The sequence below is a fragment of the Seriola lalandi genome, unplaced genomic scaffold (assembly GCF_002814215.2).
Source record: "Seriola lalandi dorsalis isolate HSWRI2012SDOR001 ecotype SW California unplaced genomic scaffold, Sedor1 jcf7180002054286, whole genome shotgun sequence".
Classification (NCBI taxonomy): domain Eukaryota; kingdom Metazoa; phylum Chordata; class Actinopteri; order Carangiformes; family Carangidae; genus Seriola; species Seriola lalandi.
The window spans coordinates 45,686-69,109 of record NW_019524839.1 but is presented as its reverse complement, the minus strand read 5'-3'; the positions used below and the strand labels follow the sequence as shown (position 1 = coordinate 69,109).

Below are 23,424 nucleotides of genomic sequence, written 5' to 3'. Positions count from 1 at the left end.
GGGGTGGAGGGGAGGAGGCAAGATATAAGATGTCCCACTCATCAGAGCAGAGGCCTGAGACCTCTAACAGCCAACTGAACAGGATTACCTTATCTGGCCTGACTGACAGAGCTGTGGACGGCTTTGTAGTGAAGAGGGAGGTGAAGAGAGGGACAGGAGGGGTGGGGGGCTTGGACAGAGAGAGGGGTTATGCGAAAACAGGAGGTGAATGATGGGAAGAGTAGAAGGAGGAGGGGTGGGTGAGGTGGGTGCTAAAACCTTTCGGCTATGGGGCTCTGCCACTTATGAAAGAGACGATTCATAGAGGCAGATCGCTTACTGTCAACGATGCAGCAGAGGAATTAATCGTACTTTTACTGAAGTGATGTACTGAAGTACTGTTTTCAAGTACTTGTGTTTTGTGACACAAATTTTAAATTAAATGAATTTATAAAATAAACTTCAAGTAGCTACAATCAATATCTTTATATTAACAATGGATCACATGACCAGTTGTATGTGAAGGGGGAACCTCACAGTGAGGAACCTGCAGAGAACTATCACCTGACTCTACAGCTCCCCCCTTTACTGAGCTTCATAGCAACTTTCAGCTCATTCAGAGTCCATCAAAGTCCATGTCCACACTACTACATTTTAGTTTTAAAATGCATTTTGCTACGTTAATACTTTTGTGTCGTGGGCTGTGATGAACTTTACACAGACTCTTGTCTCTTTCAGTCCATAATGTGTTGGAGCAGGTGATTTGGGAGTAAAATTGTTTTTCTTTCCTACCTCTTATATTTCACTTCATTTCTTTCCCATTATTTTGCTCTCGTTGTGTGTCCAGTTGTGCGTCATAATTGCTGCTGTTTAGGAGAATGCCAGTGTGGTTTATGAAGCCATCTTGCCTCAATTGCAGAATCTGGATGGCGCCTGCATCCAATCAGTTAACCTGGTTGTTGACGAGGATCCAAGGACGGAGATAACACTGAGTCACGTTGGAGAGGTCTTCATGGCTGGGCAGTACCGCATCTCTCTGCCCTACTCTGACGGTAACCTCCTAATCTCTTATCACCTCAAAACATTGTTCACATTCAGCGCCCAGGTTCTTTCAGCCCTCTGCGGGTCATGACAGAGACAGATTGAGTGACAGCTGTGTTACTGAGCAGAAATTTTCCCAATACTTAACTGCATTGTGTTGCACAAAATGCCTTCCCTCTGAGTATTAAACCCTTTTCACGCCAGTGTTTTCATGACCGCCGCACTCTGTAAATTGAGTCAACAGCCTTTTGTATGTTTTGTGCTGAATTGTGTGGAATGATCTGATATTTTGGTCCCTTAAAGAATAAAAACAACACATACACAACAACTTATGCTCTGTTACAAACATATTCTGACAAATAAGTTTGCATTCCTGACTCCATTTGGTCAATTAATCAGGCAATCAGTCAATCAATTAATCAGTCTGCTCATGTAGAGCCTTTCATGCACAACTCCAAAAGTGCTTATAATAAAGTCCAGATATAAAGAAAAAATAAGAAATGAAATCTCAAAGTACAAACCCTAACGGAGCCAAGACTAGTGCTGAAACACATACAAGATTACTTGATTAATTTTTCAGCAGAAATCAATCGACAGTACTTTTGATAGTTATTTGTTTATTAATCAAGTATTAATTAAAATGCCAATCATTTACCGATTCCAGCATCTCAAATGTGACAATTTCTTTGTTTTATATCATAGTAAATGAAACATTCCTGATATTTTATGAAGTAAACAATAACTGATTAATTGACCCAATGTGAAAATAATCATTAGTTGCAGCCCTACACAAAACACAATAAAAATAGAGTGGGAAGAATCCATTTCAAATTATGTCTTAACCGGTCAGTACATACATAATATAGGGAGAAGTCATCATCCACCAGACTGTCAGCACAGTGTTCATGCCCTCTTAAAGAGCAATTTAACACCAGGGTGAAAAGCTGCATCACTGATGGGTGTGTCGAGCAGTGATGTCACGGTGTACTGCCACACCCAGGAGTACACTTCTACATCACTGCAAGGTGAGAAGTGAAACCACTGGAGATCAGCACAAGCAGGATTGTCATGGAGTGTTTAGTTAGTCTTGCTGAGCAATGCTGTGACTCACATAGTGTGAGTGTTTCTCCGAAGTTAAGGATTTTACATGCGCTAGTCACGAACCACAGTGAAATCCTGCAGCTTCCCTTTATAGCTAATTGTGGCTGTTACTAAAACTAAACCACTGACCAAATAGCACAGAATATCCATATCTTTTCTGATTAGACCTATTTTTATTGAAGAATAGCAGCGCCAATGAATTTCCTATAAATTATTCACAACAAAAGCCAATGGAAAGCTTTTAATGTGAAACAGCAACAGCAGAAAAGGTTTGGTTTATATTAGCATGATGTAACACAGCTCCAATACAGCTGACAGCTGAGCGATCAGTAAACAGTAAAACAAACCTAGTCCCGCTGACCTTTCACTGATCAACAGGTGGTATTAATGTGCCAACAGATGTACTAATGCATCAGCAAAAAGCAGGGAAGAAGAAAACTGGTAACTTGCAAACATGGATGTAAACAGTGTAGAGTAAACGTGCTTATATTTACTTAACCTCATCTACCATGACCTCCTCCTACGTCTCCCGTAGACACCTTCCACGTCCAGGAGCTGTCGTCCATGTTCCTGCAGGTGAGGACGGCGTTTGGCCTGCATCTGCAGTACAGCTGGAAGGAGTTCCGTCTCTACCTGCAGGCCGACGAGCTGTGGAAGGACGACACGGTGGGGCTGTGCGGCACCTTCAACGGCAACATTCAAGATGACTTCCTGTAAGTGTGTGCTGGCGGACCTTTAACCCCTCCTGCGCCCTCCCTTAACCCCGCCCCCAACGCACCAATAACAAAAAAAGAGAGCATGCTCTTGTTACAGAGACAGAGAGGGAGGTGATGGTGAAGTGCTCTCTCTCTATCTCACCCTCTCTTTCTCTGTAATGCACACTGTTTGGGCGGCTCGGCATCAAAAGGCTCGCTCTCTGATCAGCTCTATTAGGCGGGCCAGATGAGCACCCAACTGGACACGCCACTTCAACAAGGAATTTACTGTTAGTGGAATAGGGGCTCCACTGTACCGTATCGTAATGGTCGACCATAAAGGGCGGATGTTGTCTAACAGCTGTAAATGGATATACATCACAGTTAGTGACTGAAGTGGTCGTTTGCCACTAGAAAGAAAACTGGGACTCACTTTGCCTGAAGCCGTCCAGAAAAGATACAGTCAAAATGACGACTTGCAGAATCCTCAGTTTTATATCTTGCCTTCCTCTTTGGAGCTAAGCACCGACTTCTGCTGGTTTTAAAATCATGTTTTGGTTTACTTGCCATAAAGCTACAGTAGTTTTGTTTTAGTAGTAATAATTAAAACCAAAACAAACAGGAGATTCAGTCTGAGAGTCAGAAACAGAGGTAGTTTCTTTCCTCTTCTGTTCTTATTTCAAAGTAAGATACATAATCTTCCAGCTTCCCTTAGAAACTTACAAAAATATGTTTGTCTTTAAATCTGTGACTGCATCTAGTTTGACAGATAAACTGGAAAATATTGTGCCCTAAATGAAAAGATTAGTGTTCTTAAACCCTGGAAGACACTTTGGAGCTATAGCCACGAGTCTGAACCAGCTGTCACAGTGATGTGTGGATCCTAGAAGGGAGGCTGGGGGCAACGGTGGGACTCTTTCATATTAATTACTCATGGGACGTGCGAGGGTGTAATTTAAAACATCAAGTCATCTAATTTAATCAAAATGTTTGGTTTGAAAATGGACTTTGAAAATTTCATGAGTTTGTAGTTTCCACCACTTATGAATCCACCATCTGTGAACACGACGGTACCAAGGTTGTGTCATTTTAATAAGTTTGACTGCTTGTATTTATTCCCATGTTGACAGCTGGGATTTGGGATTTAAAGATACTGACACTATTTGCTTTACGCACTAAAAGCACTAAGAAAAGTAGCATCTGGATGAGAAATGATACAGTAGTAACTGCAACTGCACATGTCTCTGTGCTGGTCTTCCTGCAGATCTCCATCAGGTATGATAGAAAGCACTCCTCAGCTGTTTGGAAACGCCTGGAGAGTCTCGTCAGCCTGTTCACCCAGCCTGAGCACACCTCAGCTGGACCCCTGTGACACACACCAGCAGACTGGTCAGTTCCTCCTCTTCCTTTAACTCTTTCTGTTACAGCTGCTCCTGTGTGTTTGAATTTGAGTTAACAGTAAGATATTCACAGTTTTATATTTCATGTTCAGAGTCAGTATCTATGAATATCACTCCATTAAGTGTGAGATATGAAGTGACATGATATAAAGATTTAGATAAAGTAGTAGTAGTAAAGTGAAGCTCTGTTATTCATGCTGACCCTGAAAATGAATCAATCCAATTGGTCTAAATTTATATTTAAGCTCTCTGCCTCAAATCATGATGTAATATTTGACTCTGAAAAAAAGGTTTTCCAATCACATTTGTGTCATTCACTGATCTGGAGAAGGTTGTTCATGCATTTATTTCATCACGTCTTGACTCCTGCAAAAAACCTGTACATGTCTCTCCCAGAAATCTCCTGATTTGATTCCCTGCACCTCACACAAAAAAAGCCTCACAACATTGACTTCCTGTGTCTGTTAGGATTGATTTTGAAATACTTTTAATCGTCCGTCTGCTTTGGCACCAAGTCAATTTCAGAACTGCCCTCCTCTTATGACCAGTTGTGTTGCCTGAGGTTGGACAGAACTTGACTTGTAACCTGATGTTGACCCGCTTGTTTTCCCGCTCAGTGGCCTACGCCTCAGAGATGTGTGATGTACTGAACCAGGATCTGTTCTCCGCCTGCCACGAGTACCTCAGTCCGACACCTTTCCACCAGCAGTGTCGCTCAGATACCTGTAAGTGCGGGACGCCGTGCCTCTGCTCTGCCCTGGCCCACTACGCTCGCCACTGCCGCAGATTCTCTGTCATCATCGACTTTCGGTCGCACATACCTGACTGTGGTGAGTACTCAGCTCATCGTATGAAGTTTGATGTTTTGTCCGAGGATTCACCTGTAAGTGGCGCTGGATTTATGAATGAATTATGATGAAGGGAAATGAGAAATCTGACTGGCTTTTCTTTGTTTACTTTGTGTTATCAAAAACGAACCCAAGCTCAATATTTATGTTCACAGTTGACAATCAGAAGGAGTAAAATCAGAGATCATATTTTTCACTCAGTTTAAGATTCAAATCACCTGAAATGAAAACTGGGGATGTTTTGTGGTACCAAGCTGCAGATATTAAGATGTGGTGAGGCAACAAACTAATGTGACAAACTAATGTGAACTGGCTGTCTGTCCTCAAATTCACCTGAAACCTCAGAATCCATTTATCCTGTATTTTTTGTATTTTTGCAAATCAGCAGCACAAAGATTTTTCTTTTTTTGATTTCTTTATTTTTGCAGCGTGGTTTCATAAGACAGAATGTACAGACATAGCTATGGCAGTGATTCAGATAAGTTTATGGAACAGAACAGAGGTTGTGAGTTGTTGTGGTATAGTTGTATGTGTTAGCGGGAGAGCTATGTTAATGCGTGTGAGACATTTCTTTCTTTGATAAAATTGTTTACATGAATCAAATACTTTGTCCCATTTCCAATCAGTGTATCAGGAAAAGTCTCTGCACTACTATTAAACCTGATAAAGACAGTAAAGGTGATGTTTTTTTGACCGAAGAGGAGTTCAAATCACAAGTGATACTGAATTTTAAGAATAACCAAACTGATCATCTTCACAGAATTACGAGGTAATATTGAAATCTGAATCTTCCCGTTGACATTATCTCTCCCCGCAGCGGTCACCTGTCCGGCCACCATGCAGTACGGCACCTGCGTGTCGTCCTGCCAGCGCCGTTGCTCCGCCCTCTCTGTCCCGCGGCACTGCGGGGAGGAGTGTGAGGAGGGCTGCGTCTGCCCTCAGGGCTCCTTCTACAACCATCGAACACACACTTGTGTGCACAGGTAAGGCTGAGGAGGCGGGGTCTCCAAGCACACAAGGAAAAAGATACAATGATTGTCACTGTAACAGATGCTCTTGTATAACATTTAAATATGTTTTACTGTATTTTGACGATAACATCCATGCCGTCATTTCAGTGTTAAGTTCAGGAGGCAGGAGGGAATCTGTGACCAGGTGTCTCTGTTGCGTCTCGGAGCAGCTCCAGCTCTGTCTGCCGCAGTGTTGTGGAAGCTTGTGAATCCTGTTAAATGGTTAAGTGGCTGGAGTCACTCCTCCAAACAAATCCCCTCAAAGTGATATTTGTATCTGCTCTGAAGTTTAGGTCAGCCTTTAAGTGGAAAGCATAGTGTCTTTCCTGCAGACGTTACAGAGCCAGAGACCTTAGTAATTGTGTTCTCCCTTTCAGCCTGCTCTGCCCTAGAAGACATGCAGCTTAATTCCTCTTAAATGTCCCAGGTTTTTACATCCTAGTGCAGCGCGGTGCCTTACTTACCATGTGATAGAGTTACATCAAGGAATTCACCGTGAAACCCCCCTTTCATTCCCACTCGGGCTGGGGACGACACAGATATCTGATAACCAGTGAGAAAGAATTTGTAGTACAGAGGCCGATGTGTGCCGCTGGCCTATATGTTACAAAGGCTTTCAGCCACCGCTAAACACAGTTTACCACAACATCGATGCACTGTAATATATTTATTTTATATAATAAGAATTTTGTCTAAATTGATGTTTTTCGAAGGAGGTTTGGCTGTGGTTTCGACCCTTTTTGCACTGACTTTAAAACCTGCTCATCTGTCCTCGTTCCACTTACCTGTTGCGCTCTCTGTGTAACTGTAACACGCACTCTAATATAAACAAACTGAGCAGCGTCTGGTTTACATCACCCAGAGCCTGATGTGTGAGTGTGGATGTAATATTTCCGTTGGAAATCTGGAGCTTTTGCGTATACAAGCAAAAAACAATTTATATTGATAATCTCAACTAACTGTATCACTGATCTGACTTGGTCTGTTTTTTTTGTGTGTGTGTGTGTTTTTTTTTTTTTTTCCTGGTGTGTTTTCCCAGGAGCGAGTGTCCCTGCAGTTTCCTTGGAGCAGATTACGAGGCGGGAGATGTGATCATGACGTCAGCAGGTGTTCAGTAAGATCCTCCTCCCAGCCTCTGCCTGTTTTTTTTTTACATTTTTCATCCCTTAATGTTAGTTAATTAATAAGTAATAATTAACAAGAGTTTGCTCAAACATACTTTTAAGAAACACTTTATTTTCCATCTAATTTCCTAGAAAGGTTCATGATTATTTTCTAAAAATTATTCTGGTTTTTACATGGATATTTTCAAGAAAGGCCGACTCAGTTTGGGGCCAGTGTAAAGAAAACTTACCACAATACTGAAAAGCAGCAAAACTAAAACTACACTGGAATTGTCTCTGAGACATTGTTGGCTTTAATTTCATGTATTTTCATAAATCAACTTCCCATGTTGTTTCTGTATTCATGTAAGGCCTGTCTTTTTTCCCCTGCAGGCTCTGTCTGAGTGGTAAACTGGTGTCTCAGACAACAGACAGTGGTAGGTCACTCATTTCAAAATGTTTTTAAAGAGAATAGATATGGATTTGTTTGTTTGTTTACTTGTAAACTTGTTTGTTTACTTGTTTGTAAGCATCTTGCTAACTCGTGATTCCTGCGTCAATTCTTGCAGACAGGTTGTGTCCTGCAGGTCAGCTTTACCAGAACTGCTCAGAGGGGGAGGACGGCATCCTGCCGGGAAGGGGCGTGGCCTGTGAGCGCACCTGTGAATCCTACCTGCTCAACCTCACCTGCTCGACACACGAGCCCTGCGTGGCTGGATGTACCTGCCCTCCTGGGTGAGTGACGTCTTGTAGTTATTTTGTCAAACACTGAATAGTTGCGTATGGAAGTTCATGACTGCCTACATTACAATGGAATAATTTAATCAAACTCAAGTTTCCAGAAAATTCACATTGACAAATAATTCAGTGCACTACCAACTATATACTATCACAGCAACATACAACCATTAATTTCTTTCATTCAACATACAATTCATTCATTACCCTCCTCAATGCTGAATGGCCTTGACGTTGTCTTTTTCAGGAGCTGACATGTTTCATATTCATTTGTTTGTGACCAGAGAGTTAGAGACTGGAAGGTTGCTGGTTTGAATCCTCACAGCAGTGGTTCTGAAAATGCACTGAAAGAGCATGAATTTTCATTTAGTAAGAAAAGGTTAAGAAACAAGTGTGAGTTGTGTGTAGAGTGGACCAGGCTGACGGTGTCACTGAGGTCAGGAGGATTAGGACGGGTTAAAGACTCTCACATGAACCAGTTATAATCCTCTGACACGGGAGGATGGCACTTGGTCAGTGATCAAAAACATCCCCCTACCTGCTGATGCTGGTCACCACCACATTCGACACATTCAACAATCACATATGAGTGGACAGTTTCAGACACAGCAAACTTCAATTTAGATGAATAAATCTACAGGATATTTTGTCCAAAATGGAAGATGCTCACAAGGTGCAAACAACTAACAACATTTTAAGGTTCTTCAGGCTTAATTGTTTTTGATCTGTACGTCATGAGCATTAGAGTTTTCCACTGGCTGAGATCGCTGACTCTTCACACACATGAATATCACGTGTCTCTAAATTGTTTTCATTTTTATTGGTTATAATGGCTTTAATTCTGATTATTGTAATTATTGAGTGTTTGGACACTTAGAAAAAGCCATCCATCATTTTAGTTCTTTAGTGACAACTGTGTATGAGAGAGTTGTTTTGGGCCAGGGGGCATCACGTGATCTGCAAAATTGATTGTGGTTGCTATACACTAAAATCTTGCTGTAAATATTTCCCACCATTTTATGTTTTTCTTGCAAAACTTTCTTGCAGTGATTTTAAGGTTGATGCACTGAATGTGTTCCATTAGTTTTCAAAGGTTTTAAAAGTTCAGCTTGGTCAGAAAGTTAATTTGAAAGACATTTTCCAAGCCACGTGCTGATACGTTGAGATTTAAAGAAATACCAGCCACATGCTTTTAAACGGACTCCAGATCATCTCCGGTGCACAAAAGTCCTTAAAACCAGTAGATGAGGTGAACAGACATCACGGAGTAGATTACAGTCATCCGATCCCTCTAATCCCCTCTGGCTGTCGGCCTGAAAAGAGGGTTAAGTGGTTTCATTCTGCGACATCAACCAGGAGTCATCCCGATTACAATATGAACAGGCAGGGGTCAGTTTAAACATGTACCGGTTTATGACGCAGGTTTCATAGCTGACTGATGGTAGCTCTACACCGTGGAGACAACAGTAGTCTACACACTTGCAGAACAAGCATGACACATCAAGATAAAATGTGATTGAATACAAAATGTAGAACACAAAACTAAAAAGTAAAAGGCAAGAATATTATATATAAAAATAATGAATAATGATATAATAAAATAATAAAATAATCCACCTTCAAAGGCATTTGGTAACACAGGTACCCAAAAGCCCAATCCATGTTTAAAATGTAAACAAAAGTGTCAAAACACAGATGAAGAAGCTGCCATGATTCGCAAATTGATTGACAGGTCTCTCAATACACTAATAGCCCTTTTCCACTGCATGGTACCAGCTCCACTCGACTCCATCAGGCAAAAGTTGTGGATAGTACCTGGTACCTGGTACTGTCTTTGGTATCAGTGGAGCCGATACCAAAAAGTGACATGAAAAACTGGAGACCTCAGATTGGTCAGAGAGAATCGTCACTACTGTGTCATCGTTGTGCGAGACCTGACGTTCTGAACAAACCCGCCTTTTTTAAACAGCCAGGTGACTAATATTGATCTGAATATTTGAAAAATCCAATAACAATATAACATAAAAACATATCAAAAAATATGGTTGAAAATGAATGCTCTAATGTCCACACTACATCACTACAATGACCTCAAACAGATATATTTTTTATTCTAGTAAACATGTACTTACTATGAAATAAACTAAGCTAAGCCATATCCTAAAAGAAGTGCAGTTCGCCAGTAGGTAGTAATATATAGTCTATTATATTTTGTTGTCACAGTAAAAAGCTGAGAGTTTTAACAAAAATCTCTTGAAGTAAAGAATGTTTTTTTTAGCACCAAACGTAACGATATATTTAGATTTATTTAGAAATGTGCATTGTGACCGAGGTTCCCCCCTTCCTCTTGTCAGTCCCGGTCTATAAATAGCACCAGGTTCGTGCAGTATATCGTCTAACATCATGAAGCACAGTGACACAGAGAAAAGGTCAGTCAGATATGGAGATGCCTCGTGGTCATCTCAACCCTGCGTCATCTCTGCTGACCTCATTGGCGTGATTCATTTAATCCTTTTGTCCACAAGCATAACGACCTTTATGGTCAACTCTGACTTCCAAAATGCCAGTCACAGTAAGGGTGTTAAAAAACTCCCTTAAACTTGATAGTTTGTGAACTAATTTTGTGGTAAACATGGACACAAAGATCTCATTCAGGCTGACAGCAGTATTAATAAGTGCAGTGACGAGGAGACGATTTAAAGGTTCTCTTAGACACAACATGATGTGGCGATACTGGAAAACTAAAAATAGATTATATCACTAACTAACAGAAAGATCAAAACAGTTTGTGTATGTACACCATGTTTTACGTGTTTGAGGCGGAATCTGAAAAGAAGTGTTTACTTCAATTTTCTTCTATATTTATTCAATCTCTATTAAGGACTTTTGTTCGACCTTTTTTTTTTTTTAAATTATATTTTTTTGGGGCTTTTTATGCCTTTCTTCGACAGGACAGTAGAGAGACAGGAAATGGGGAGGCAGAGAGGGGGAATGACATGCAGTAAAGGCTGTCCGATGCGGGACTCGAACCGGGGCCAACTGCAGCGAGGACTGTAGCCTCTACACATGGGGCGCCTGCTTGTTTGACCTTTTAACACAATTCTTCTGCCAATCGTTGGATTACTTTTATCTTGCTGTTTTAGGTTTCCTGTTTTATCACTTGTGATGTTTTATGAATTACACTCGGACTGAAAACCAGATTTTATCATGCCTGTGTGTGTGTGTGTGTGTGTGTGTGTGTGTGGACACATACTGCCTTGAGTTGGAGTAAGTTCTTGACGGCTTTGTTTCTGTAGCTGCTGCCCAGACAAAGTATAATTCCACCTTCATTACCACATACGTATCCGCCGCCGTCATGCTGCTGTTGGTAAAAGTTCCTTGCTTGCATTCACCTTAACGTCACTGCTGGTCTCTCGTCTGCAGTCCCAATCAATCCCATTTACAGTCAGCGATGGAAGAGCAGACAGCTCCTTCTCCTGGTAGTCCACTCGCCAGATTCCAGTCTTGTTGCCCAAGTGGCCAGATCACCCACCTCCCTCTTGTTCCTGATGGCCTTGAATTCTGCAGCCACACACCCTTGGCCTCAATGCTCATTTGCACAGTACCAGTTCGCCTGAAGGGTCTAGCAGCGAAGGAGAGTGAGCTGAACGCAGGGGCAGTGGACTCCAGCACTCACAACTCCACTGCATTAAATCTGAACACTGCAACACCATGGACGGTCACCCCGACGCCACCAGATGTTCCGGGTGTTTGTACCAGTACCAGGCCCAAGGCTTCAGTAGCTCCACACCAAATCCAGCCGGAGAATTTCAGTCCGATTTTGATGATGCAATTTTTTTGTCTGTTCGGCTCATTCCAGCGCTGATTGAACTTTGTTATTTGCCTTTACTGCGTCACTCAGAAAACAGAGAGCCTCAGAGGCTCTCCTCTGATTGGCTGACCGATCCTTTCTCAACCAATTAGCAGTAATTTTTTTAAATTTTAAAATTTTAAACTTGTGTATAATGTCAGGTAGTGTAATTTCATGTTTTATAAATCTTAATATGTAAAGTAGCTATTAACTAAAGTTATCAAATAAATGTTGTGGACTGAAAAATACAACATTTACCCCTGAGCTGTAGTAGAGTATAAAGTATAAAGCAACAGAAAATTGAAATACTCCAGTGAAGTACAAGTACATCAAATTACAGAATTACAGAATACTTGAGTAAATGTACTTGCTTCCACTACTACATTCTCATTTTTATGTCTTAGGAAGGTTTTTCTGTTTTGCGTTTTATCCGTCGTATTTGTCATATTTGTCGGCCTGCAATAACCTCAGTGCTCCATCTTCAGATGGTCCTTTGGAAAACAGACAGCAGATGATAAGCAGCTGCCTGCTCTGTCATATTAGTACAACACTCAGATGATTACCATGAAAACAGAAAAAATAGATCCTTACTCAAACTGAAATGCGAGTTATTCATCTGCAGCAGGACTTAAAACCTCTAATGGGAAATAATTAGCTGAGGTGCTGACAGAAGAACCCATTGTGTTTTCATTCACAATGGCACACTTTGTTTATGATAAAAATGTAGACCATTCATTCATTCCTCATTCCGTGTCAATTAGCCCAGCTGAACTCGTATGAACCTGGACTTTCAGGTGCAACGCGGGACCAGCATTCAGCATTTCGGGAATTTGGCTTTGGTTACAGTATCTACACACAACGGAACAACCTGTTGCCTGCTTGGTTGGAGGGTTTTGGGATGTTACAAACAAGTAGAGAGTGATACGATGCAGAATAAGGACGTACACAAGATAATCTCAAACCTCTCAGGTGACATGACTCAACGGTATTTGGAAACATTTGAGTGCTACAAAAAAACCTTGGAGAACTGAATGTCTTTAGTTGTATTTTTAGATCTGCAGAATTAAAACAAATTTTGAATCTACTTCTTAAATCTATTATTATATTATTATTATTATTATTATTATCCTTTTTCTTATTGTATCGATTCATTTAATCATTTTTACTGTAACTCATTGTCGCACTCGTCCCTAATTTTTTAAAACATTTTAAACTGTTTATTTCATTTATAATTTTATTGTCCGTTCTTAATTTTATCTTATGTTATCTCAAGCTTATTATGATGATGATGATTATTATTATTATTATTATCTGTAACAACTAAGAACAACTTAAAACGATGAGGCCATTCAGAGGAAGCAGACTATTTCTCATTGTCTGGCAGAAATGGGGAAGACATGCAAAATTTTTTCCCTGCACTATTTATCATGGAAAATTTTATCTACTTATTTCACTGGCCTACTTAGCAGCACATGGAATGATTTGTTAGATCTGACATTCATAACGTAGGTCAAAGCCTCATCAGATACTGAAGGCTAGTGACAGTAATGTGACACTTTCCACTTTTGTTACCTTGGATAATTAAACGTGTGATCTCCAGTGGGTCTGCATAACCTGGCACTGCACCAGATGCATCACAGACTGCATTCGACCCACCGCGCCGCCTGACCGCCATTCGCCACACTATGAAGCTACATCTTCCTCAGTCACTTTTACCTTGCCCGATAAAATGAAATATCAAAATGAGAGCCGTGTTCATGATGTGCACATAAGTCGGGAGAAAGAATGATTTTACAATCTTTGATCGGAGTAATTGATACAGTGGCTTGGCGGGGGGATAAAGGAAGCTGTTAACACCGTTTTATCTGGGGTGTAACTCTACTCAGATGAACCTGAGGTTTGCGGCGGGACCATTCAGTATGTCAATTCATTGTCTGCTGCCTCGCCAGTGGATATAGCTCAACCCTGGATATTACAAGATACTTATCAGCTTCGTCTCGCAGAGTGGAAAGAAAATGGAGGGATCCAGACAAAGAGTGTTTCTCTCTCTATCTCTGAGAATCCTAATTGTCTGGTTTTCTCATGTAGCCAACGAGTGTTACCGCTTTTCATCCACAGTCGCCCATCCCTGAAATTCTCTCTCATTTCCTGGCATCGCTCTGCTCTGGAAGCTAACCTGCTTTGGCTCTGCCTCTGTCATTCTCTTGGCAAAGGACGAGTCCTCATATCTGGGTTAGAGATGAACACAGGAGCTCCAAATCACGATTATGTTATAACTTGATAGCATCCTGTTAGACCATAGTTCCTGAACAATAACGGCCACAGCTTCGCATTAGTGTTGTGAGATATGAGGCTCTATCATCGGCCTATTCATGATTTGAATGAACACCTCATCCAGGTGTATTGTTGCTCTGCTTGGCTTTACATCTGCGATCTTCATGTGCAACCACATGCACTGGTTACCTTTGGTCCGATGGTGAAAAGTTTGATTAAAGATGTCTTTGTGCTTAAATGATTTTGTTTGTCAGTGTTTGTAAGAAAAACCCTTAAATGACTCACATCAGCTTTGTCTATGGTAAAGTCTGATTAGGTTCAGTTACCTGAAAGCACTTGGTTAAGGTTTGGGAATGAAGGCTTCACAGTTGACAGGACACAGAATGTGTCTCCAGTGTCATAGACACTACACTAAAGCTTTAAAGAAGCTATATGTAAGTCTTTGCTATTGCTACATAGCCAACATTAGCATTAACAGCTGTTTACATACCAGTCTAGAAGAAACGTTGCAAGTTCAGCATCAAACTTAATTCCTTTACTTGCCAAGAGCTGATTTTGCTTCTATTTCTATCACGTCTTTTTTTTTACTGAAGTTAGCATGCTAACCAGGTAGTCCCGGCCTGGTCAGCCCCTCTCTTTACTTTACTTGTCCAGTGTGCCCTGAAGACGTAGCACTGCTCAGAGGGCGTATTAGAACCTCTTGAATTGTAAGTGTAACAATGGCTGCATCTCTTGGCTTTCCTGCTCACAGCAGGAAACTATGTTCAGTGGCAGAGAAAACTTATATCATCATATATCCCCCCTTCACAGTTTTGATTTGTCATTTGTTGATTGACAGAAAATTAATCGGCAACAATTTTCATGATCAATATAATTGTTTAAGTCAATTATCAAGCAAAAATGTGAAACATCCTCTGGTTCCAGCTTCTTTAATCTTAGGATTTACTGTATTTTCTCTTTTTGTTAGACAAAACAAACAATTTGAATATGAGCTCTGGGACATTTTTCACTCTTTTGTGATAATAATTGAAAAAAGCCTTAACGCTCATGCAACCCAATCAACCCTATATTGTTCAGACCCTTTTTGATCTTTAATTAGTTTCCTAGTAGGAAAAACTGCAACTCACATCCTTTACTCAGTGTTTTTGCCTTTTTTCGCTGGTTGGATCAAGTTGTCACTTTGAACAGATCACACCAAAATTCTCCTGTTACAGCATTGAGATATTATCAGGCATCTTGGCACCATAAATTGGTAAATGTCCTCATTCTCATTAGACAAACCAAGCAAACTGAATTGAATTCTTCCTCACTGATGTTTGAACAAGATACATCAGGGACCCCGTGCCTCCTCTAAGGTTAAGGAGATACAGTTTCAGGGTTTAAACCAATAAAACATATTTGTGCATCAGAATGTGTTGATCTCAAACCACAACATTCAAGCTTGATTTTCCGTACCAGTAAATAAAGAGCTTTAAAACAGTTTTATCCTTAACCAAATCTGTGTGCTTGCTCCCAGCTTGCTGAAACATGGAGATGAGTGCTTTGAACCAGCAGCCTGTCCCTGTCTGTGGAAAGGAAAGGAGTATTACCCAGGCGACAGAGTCTCCTCCCCCTGCCATCAGTGGTATGTTCATGGATTTGTGGGGACACAGCCACATACAAAATCAGATTATGTTTTTTTACACAACTTTGTTCATTAAAATACAACATCTGGGCTCTGTTTCCACATGATCTTTACCCTTCAATTCAGTTCTCCTTCCTTCCTCCAGTGCATCTTCATCCATTTTTCCTTGGTGTACTAATTTGTATTTCGCTCATCAATCATCTGCCAACAATATCTGTCAGGATTAAGACAAATCTCCAACAACGTTACTAATTTTTTCTAAGTCAGATCCTTGCCTGAAAGCGATGAGACCTGAGATTGTCAGAGCAGCAAAAGTGGCCACCTGATATCCATAATTCTCAGCTATCACAGGACATAAAAAAGGCCTGGAAAACAGAGCGGGCCCTTGTATGACTCTTTGATTCCCTCTGCTTCAGACTGTTCATGAACTGGTGAAAGGAAACACTCTCCCAGTGATCTCAGTCATTCTCCCATCCCTCCAATTCCTCTTCAAGCCATAGCCAAGTAGATGTAGATGACAGCCTAATAGCGCAATGAGCGGCGATTCAGCCTTTGACAATTCACTGGCCACTTTTCTGCCGGCTGTAAACCTGAGGCTCGGGACAAAAGGAGGCCATTATACATGAAAAAAATGTCCTTGCACTAAGTGGGAACAAGTTGATGCTGAATCACTCGAGCTGTGCTGTCTTTGTAGTGTTTGCCAGCATGGGACGTTCCAGTGTGTGTTTCGTCCGTGTCCATCCATGTGCACGGCTTACGGTGATCGCCACTACAGGACGTTTGACGGCCTGCTGTTTGACTATGTTGGTGCTTGCAAAGTCTATCTTGTAAAGGTATTGAAAGTATTTATATATGGTAAAAGAACTAAAACTGGTTTTGCATATTTTAACCCTCTGGCCATTCATCTGTACACTTAAGGCTTTTAGTTTTTGTTTTTTGGGGGGTACTTTGGGGGATGTATCAGGTTTTTATTGAAAAATATGAGCTACCGGTATATAAGATTTTCACCTGGACTTAATGTCCCCATGTAACAAACGTTGATCACTGCAGTAAATAAGAACCTTTTCTTGTACTGACAAGTCAGATAATTATTGTGGTATTAAAGGACCAGTGTGTGGGATCTAGGGGATCTATTGGCAGAGATGGAATATAATCATAATTTTTTGTTATTTTATAATCACCTGAAACAAAGAGTTGTTGTATTTTTAGTAGCTTAGTTAGGGAGCGTGTACTCTTTCATTGAGCCTGCCATGTTATTCTTGTTTGTACAGTAGCCCAGAATGGACAAACCAAACACTGGCTCGAGGGACGTTTTTACGTCACCTGATAGCCACCGTATGTTTTCCCACATCCTTGGAAACGGAGGGGTATTCAGCTACTTGCAATTTACTACCTCACCACTAGATGCCACTAAATCCAACACGCTGGTCCTTAAAAGTAAAACGAGTAAAATGTAGCAGACCTGCTAATTTGTCATTTTTGTAATTTTTTATTTTAGAAGCATCAAAATGTAAAGAAATTTGGAGTTGTGCAGTTAAAATGATAAATTCAGGGGGTTAATTAAAACAGACTTTTATTCTGAAGTAACTCATAGAGTTAAAAACACTGATGTCGTTCACAGTATATATTTTCTGTGATCTCTTCCACAGAGCAGCGCGGATGTGATGCTCAGTGTTTCAGCTGAGAACGTGGACTGTTTCGACAGCGGAGTCATCTGCAGGAAATCTCTGTTGATCAGCATCGGAAGATCCTTCATAGCATTTGATGATGACACTGGGAAGCCAGTAAGAGACGCCTTCAATACATTTTCTAGATTTTTTAAAAAGAATAATGCTGCTTTCCAGCAGCACACTTGCAGTATAATCTCGTACATTTAAATGAAATAAACCTAAAATATAGAATATGGAAGTTATTGTCATATTTAAGTCACCATGAGAATAAGAGTTGAGAATATTTCTGTAAAATTCAACTTCCCTATCTAGAATCCATCCAGTGTGATTGACAGGAAGCAGAGGATGTTCATCTGGCCGGCTGGATACTTCACAGTGATTCACTTCCCTGAGGAAGATGTCACCATCCTCTGGGACCGTAAGACCACAGTCCATATCCAGGTTGGACCTCGCTGGCAGGTAGGGACCCTGGTTCTGTGATGTGTCTCTCTAGCTTGCATTTGGAGCAATTAGCCAAAGCTCTTATCTAGAGTGACTACAAACACATTTCCCATCAGTCCCGTTGCTCCTGTCTCCCCTTGTCCTCCCTGATGAGGATAAATAATATTTGAAGCTGAGCTTGACAGTTTATGCTTGACTTGAAATAATAGTTGACAAAACAGCCTCAACTAAAGGTCCTCTTACTTGCTTGTATGAGAGCTTTCGGCCCTATCACATGGTTGTCATCAGCAGATGGAGTATGCTGAGTTATCATAGAACTGTAGGTGTTAAATCTTTGCATTATGAGCACTCTAATGACTTCTCATCTGTGCTGGCAAATTCCATGTCCTGATGAAGACCATGTGATGTGGTTGAAAGGTGGGGAACAAGGAAGTAAGTGGACCTTCAGTTAAGATTGATTTATTAGATATTTGAATGATTTGTTGTTTGCTTTTATGGTGGAAATAAGAGAAAACCTGAAAATTCTAGTCACACAGATGTTCATAAAACAAACAGCAGTGTGCTCAGTGCTGCCACTGGTGATCAGACACTGTCCTGCAACAATGCTGAAGTAGGAGCATTAGCTTTTATTCAGATCGATCAACATGAATAGACAGTGAGGTTCAGTGTGTTAGGTGAAGAGGATATGACAGTAAGGAGATTATGATATGGAGAGAAATGTTGGTGATGTGTTCAGGGGAAGCTGAGCGGGCTGTGTGGGAACTTTGACCTGAAGACGGTTAACGAGATGCGGACGCCCGACAACATTGATTCCCCGACACCACAGGAGTTTGGAAACAGCTGGACTGCAGCAGAGGTGAGTGTCAACTGTTACATTTTTCAACAAAGTAGCTTTGAAGTAAAATAACAGATTTCTTATTCTGTATCTGCTTGTTGCAGCACTTCACTGAAGAACAGTGTGAAATGATGTTTGCCATTGTTTCAAATTCAAACGAGGAACCTAACTCAAAAACCTAACTCCTTTTAACTCAAAAAAGGTGTTTGATCTCAAAATTCAAGATTTATTTAGATTGTTTTAAGTAAAATAGGAATTGGGGCTAAATGTAGAAACATTACAGACAGGCTTTATGTGTGTGTAACACAACACACATTAACAAACTGAAGTGGAGCGAGATGTGTGAGAATAGTTAACCCATAGAGACATTTTACATTATGAGATTCTTAATGACAGTAATTATTATAAGTAAGAAAAACCTTTTTTTAATTTTTATATATAAAACACTTTTAAAACCATACTGTGTTGTTGTTTGTTTTTTCCCTTTCCTTTGTAAAATGTACAGAAATCTTATTACAGAAAATTATTTTTAAGTCCTTACTACTCATCCTCTAATAGAAACATGTCATTTAACACCATTTTGTGTGTGTGTGTTTTCAGTGTGTGAACAGTCCAGATATCAGACACCCCTGCAGCCTCAGTCCACTCAGAGAGCCTTTTGCTAAGCGGCAGTGTGCTGTCCTGCTCAGTGAAGTCTTCCAGGCCTGCCACCCAGTGGTGAGTAACTGTACAACAGCAGCCCTCCATCCTGCAGCTCGGGCTCTTTAGAGATCTGTTGGGTATGTCATGTTGCTCTGCTCATTGACTGTCTTTTACAGCTAACAAACAACTTGCAACCTAACTCTCCATCTCATGTATTCATAATCTGCCAAACTCCATCCAATTCCTACAAATCCTTGAGGTTTGTGAAAGAAAGTGTTTTGTTTTTTCTTCGTGTTCAGGTGGATGTTACCTGGTTCTACATGAACTGCCTGGCAGACACATGTGGCTGCAGCAGAGGAGGTGACTGTGAGTGTTTTTGCACCAGCGTGGCGGCGTACGCCCAGCGATGCTGCCACCAGGGCGTTCCTGTCGACTGGCGCTCGCCCTCTTTATGCCGTAAGTCAGAACGCAGAAAATTAAAGGAGCAAAAAACCTGTGTTACTTCTCTGTACCACTAAGGATTGTAGAAATCCTCCTTGAAATCAGTTTTCATAAGGATTTAACTTGACAACCCATGAAACATTAATAAATCATTAACCATTAGTAGAGCCTTCTGTAGCAGCTTATAAGATCTGTAAAATGATGGTGTACCACATTAACACATTAACACTTGATTATCAACCTAATTGAAATGTTTATTACCCTTATTATTATCATTAACTGTCTCCCCTCTCTCTGCAGCGTATGATTGTGAATTCTTCAACAAAGGTATGACATTTTCTCTACTGACCTAGAAGAAGCTACATGACTAAAACTCATCATTCAAACTTGATCATCTGTAATTAATCAATATGTTGTAATTGTTGAACGTTTTTATTCATTTTAGTCATTTTATCTTAAATTCATTCGTCACAGATTTAGAGTATGTGTGATCTGTTGTATAAGAGCGAGAACTGCATTAACGCGCTGCAGCACTAACGTGGCCTCCTGTCTGTAGTTCTGGGTAAAGGCCCGTTCAGACTCGTCACCTTCAGGGATCAGACCACAGTGTTGGTAGCCAGCAGGTCCAGCGGCTCTGTGTTTCTGCAGCAGGCCAACCTCAGCAGCACCATCACCACCAGCATCTTGTCACAGTTCATGATGACACCGGGCCTCAGCAGAGCCCGACCACATGGTGAGTTAACTTTATTTACAGCACATGATTCTTGTCACTCCAAAAACTGACTCTGGGATTATTTGTTTATTTATTATTATTATTTATGTGTTCTGCGCAACACTCTTCCTCCTCTCTCCACAGCCTTCTTCTTAATTTTTGCTTTGGAAAAGATTTAATTCAACTGACTCACAATCATCTAAAAATTATTTTTAGATTCACAGCAGAACCTAAATTCACTTGCTTCAGCTCTCTCTCTCTCTCTCTCTCTCTCTCTGGGAGTACAGACACTGAAGAGGAAAACCCTGTGGTGGAGATGTGTCGCCATAGCAACCAAAAATAAAAAAGAATTTCTTCTTGTTTTGACAAGAGCAGGATTAAAAATGAGACAACTCCAATCTAATTAATATTTTTCCCTTTGAATATGTCATTTTTTTTAGTCTTTAAATGTCCAAAGAATATCACACAGCAAAGGCAAAGGAGTTTAATATTTTATAATAATATAGTGTAAATTGCCATAGAGAGAAGAACTAGCTTCAACTAATAACTGTAATTATCTGTTAAATTGACAAGAGCAGTAAGTGGGAATTTCCTTGAAGACGACCTTGAAAATCATGTAAACGTCATTGAATTTGATGTCTGAGCAAGTGTGGGAACCTTGTGGTTAGTTGAGAAGCTTTATAGTTTTATTTTACAGTCATTTAGTGTCACTATCTGCTTCACTAATGCAGGATACAGTAGATACAGTATCAGTGCATGAAAGGAAACTTGTGTAGTGGAGTTTGGGAACGTTTGATCGGTGTGTAGATACCACAGTGGTTTGTTTTCTCATCCAACTTGACCTTCTCCCTGAGAACACCACTCCCTTAACCACAATGCTTACAGGAGGAAAAGCCAACTGACATTTTTATACCTTACTCTTAGGTTATTGAGAAGTTCTTGGATTTGATGTCCAGGTGAGCTTGGTGTTGTCCGCCACACATCCGCCAATTCTCTCAATGTTAATATTACAGAAGATCGTCCCATTGCCATCCTGTTTTCTGGCCGTTCTGCCTCTGTCTGCACAGCGTTTTAGAGACAAACTCTTTCTGCTGGCATTCTCCTCTTCCTCTGTTTCCTCTGCGTTCGTCAGTGTTTGGAATGATTTGAGTGTCCCGGTGAAAACACTGATGGAGGAGATGGCCCTCCATTGACTTCCAGTGGCAGACGGGCTCAGAGATCCGATCGCCAAAATGCTAATGTTGCAACCTGAGCTACAGGCTGGTCAGCAAGCCAAGACTGAAACAAGCTGCTCTCACTGTTTTCTGAGATTTACTGAGATACTGCTGAACTCTGGATCTTTTTCTGCCACATTTTGTTCCATTACATATATATTTAATTTTTCCTTTCATTATCAAATGCATTCCTGTCTAATGTTTGCTAACATACTAGGCATTCATCCCCATTGCACAATCAGTTCTGCTACCATTGATGAGTGAGTGTGTGTGTGCATTAGTTTATGTGAGGCATTGCAGGGCGTTCAGGTTGAACAGAAACACATAAGCTCAGTCCCTTTATCATATGTTCATATTTAATATATCAAACACATAATGCTTGTGCTTCTTCTCAGTGTTTCTTCCTATGTTGCTTCACCTGCTTCCTGGCATACTGACTAATCATTTTTGTTTTCATCTACACAGACACATCACGGGTTTCCTTTGAGGCAGCTGACAGACCAAACTACTTCCTGTATGTGAACCCCAGTGGCCATTTGAGGCTGGCCAAGTGGGAGGAGAGCAAGGCATTCTGGGACGGAGCCACCTTCGTCCTCCACAGGAACACCTGGATCCCCGGCTATGACTCGCTGGAGTCCCACGCGAAGCCCAGCTTTTTCCTGCACGCCACGCTGCTTCATCTCCACCTGCTCAAATACAGACACACCAACAGTTTCCGCAAGGCCACGCTGTTCAGGCTGACAGGTCAGCAGCACTGAAGCAAACGCATCACATCACCATCATCAGGGTTACTGAGGCTGCAGTCTTAATTTCCCTTGTAATACTGTGTAGCCCTTTATTGGAAATATCCTGGCAATTAACAGCTGAATACCAGCTGAGTTTTTGGAAATTATGAGGAAAGTTTCCAGGAAATGAGCTGGAAAATACTGAACTGAAAAGTGAAGTGAAATGTTTCTAGAATTTATGTGATATATTTCTCTCATTACAAGTCGTTATTATGCTACACGGAGATCGTAATTACCAGACGAATGTCTTCAGTTGTTTTTTCTATGGCCAGTTCAACGTGCCTCTGTGTCAGCACAGTGTTTATTGATTGACATAGAGTTTTACCTGATGAGGGTCAGAGACTTTGTCAGTAAAAGGTGCGTTTAAGAATTTTCCTGTTGAAGCTCGAGCTTTTCTAAGCGTTCAGTTGATCTCTTCTCTCTGGTGTCAAAGGTCAAGACTGGTGTTTCCTCTTCCTCATGCTCAGCAGTCAGACTAATCGCTGATGCTAAAAATACGGCAGCATTTGTTTTAGTTAATGGAAAAGGCGCAGCGGCCAATAGCAGATTGGATTTCCTGCTGACAGCAGTGAATGCCACAGACATGCAGAGTGAGGGCTGAAGTCCAGACATGAGACAGACATTAATGGCTTTCTAAGTTCATCACATTACTGGTCTGTGAAAACATTTCTGGATCCTTTTCAGACAGTAGATTAGTAACATGATCTACTTTTCTTATACAACACTGTCAGTGCAATTGATGTTTCACATCAATAGCCTATTAGCAGTTAAACTGAGGCTATTAAGTATGTTTTAACGGTTTTGACCCTGCCACAACCACAGATGGTTCCATTATTACACTTGTTCAAAACCACAGAACTTTATTTTACATTTCACTTAAGTTGACAGTTTCCAAAGAAAGCACGTCATCCAGAATGAAGTAAAACAACTATTACAAACTTAACATAATGCGTTTAACTGATGAAACTTTAACAAAGTGTCACAATGAACAAAACTGATTTGTCACGTGTCATAAATATGT

General features: G+C 40.8%; 1 protein-coding gene across 1 annotated transcript in view; it reads left to right on the top strand.

Moving 5' to 3' along the window:
- otog (otogelin) overlaps positions 1–23,424 on the top strand; it is a 56,589-nt gene that overhangs the window by 14,951 nt on the left and 18,214 nt on the right. Inside the window, exons 16-33 of the mRNA XM_087173860.1 lie at positions 899–1,031; positions 2,657–2,834; positions 4,081–4,205; positions 4,834–5,046; positions 5,882–6,047; positions 7,114–7,188; positions 7,571–7,614; positions 7,747–7,912; positions 15,556–15,663; positions 16,358–16,496; positions 17,313–17,447; positions 17,646–17,792; positions 18,511–18,630; positions 19,210–19,326; positions 19,551–19,707; positions 19,993–20,019; positions 20,249–20,425; positions 22,084–22,362. Coding sequence (XP_087029986.1) covers positions 899–1,031; positions 2,657–2,834; positions 4,081–4,205; positions 4,834–5,046; positions 5,882–6,047; positions 7,114–7,188; positions 7,571–7,614; positions 7,747–7,912; positions 15,556–15,663; positions 16,358–16,496; positions 17,313–17,447; positions 17,646–17,792; positions 18,511–18,630; positions 19,210–19,326; positions 19,551–19,707; positions 19,993–20,019; positions 20,249–20,425; positions 22,084–22,362 — 2,506 coding nt within the window. The remainder of the gene's footprint in view (positions 1–898; positions 1,032–2,656; positions 2,835–4,080; positions 4,206–4,833; positions 5,047–5,881; positions 6,048–7,113; positions 7,189–7,570; positions 7,615–7,746; positions 7,913–15,555; positions 15,664–16,357; positions 16,497–17,312; positions 17,448–17,645; positions 17,793–18,510; positions 18,631–19,209; positions 19,327–19,550; positions 19,708–19,992; positions 20,020–20,248; positions 20,426–22,083; positions 22,363–23,424) is intronic.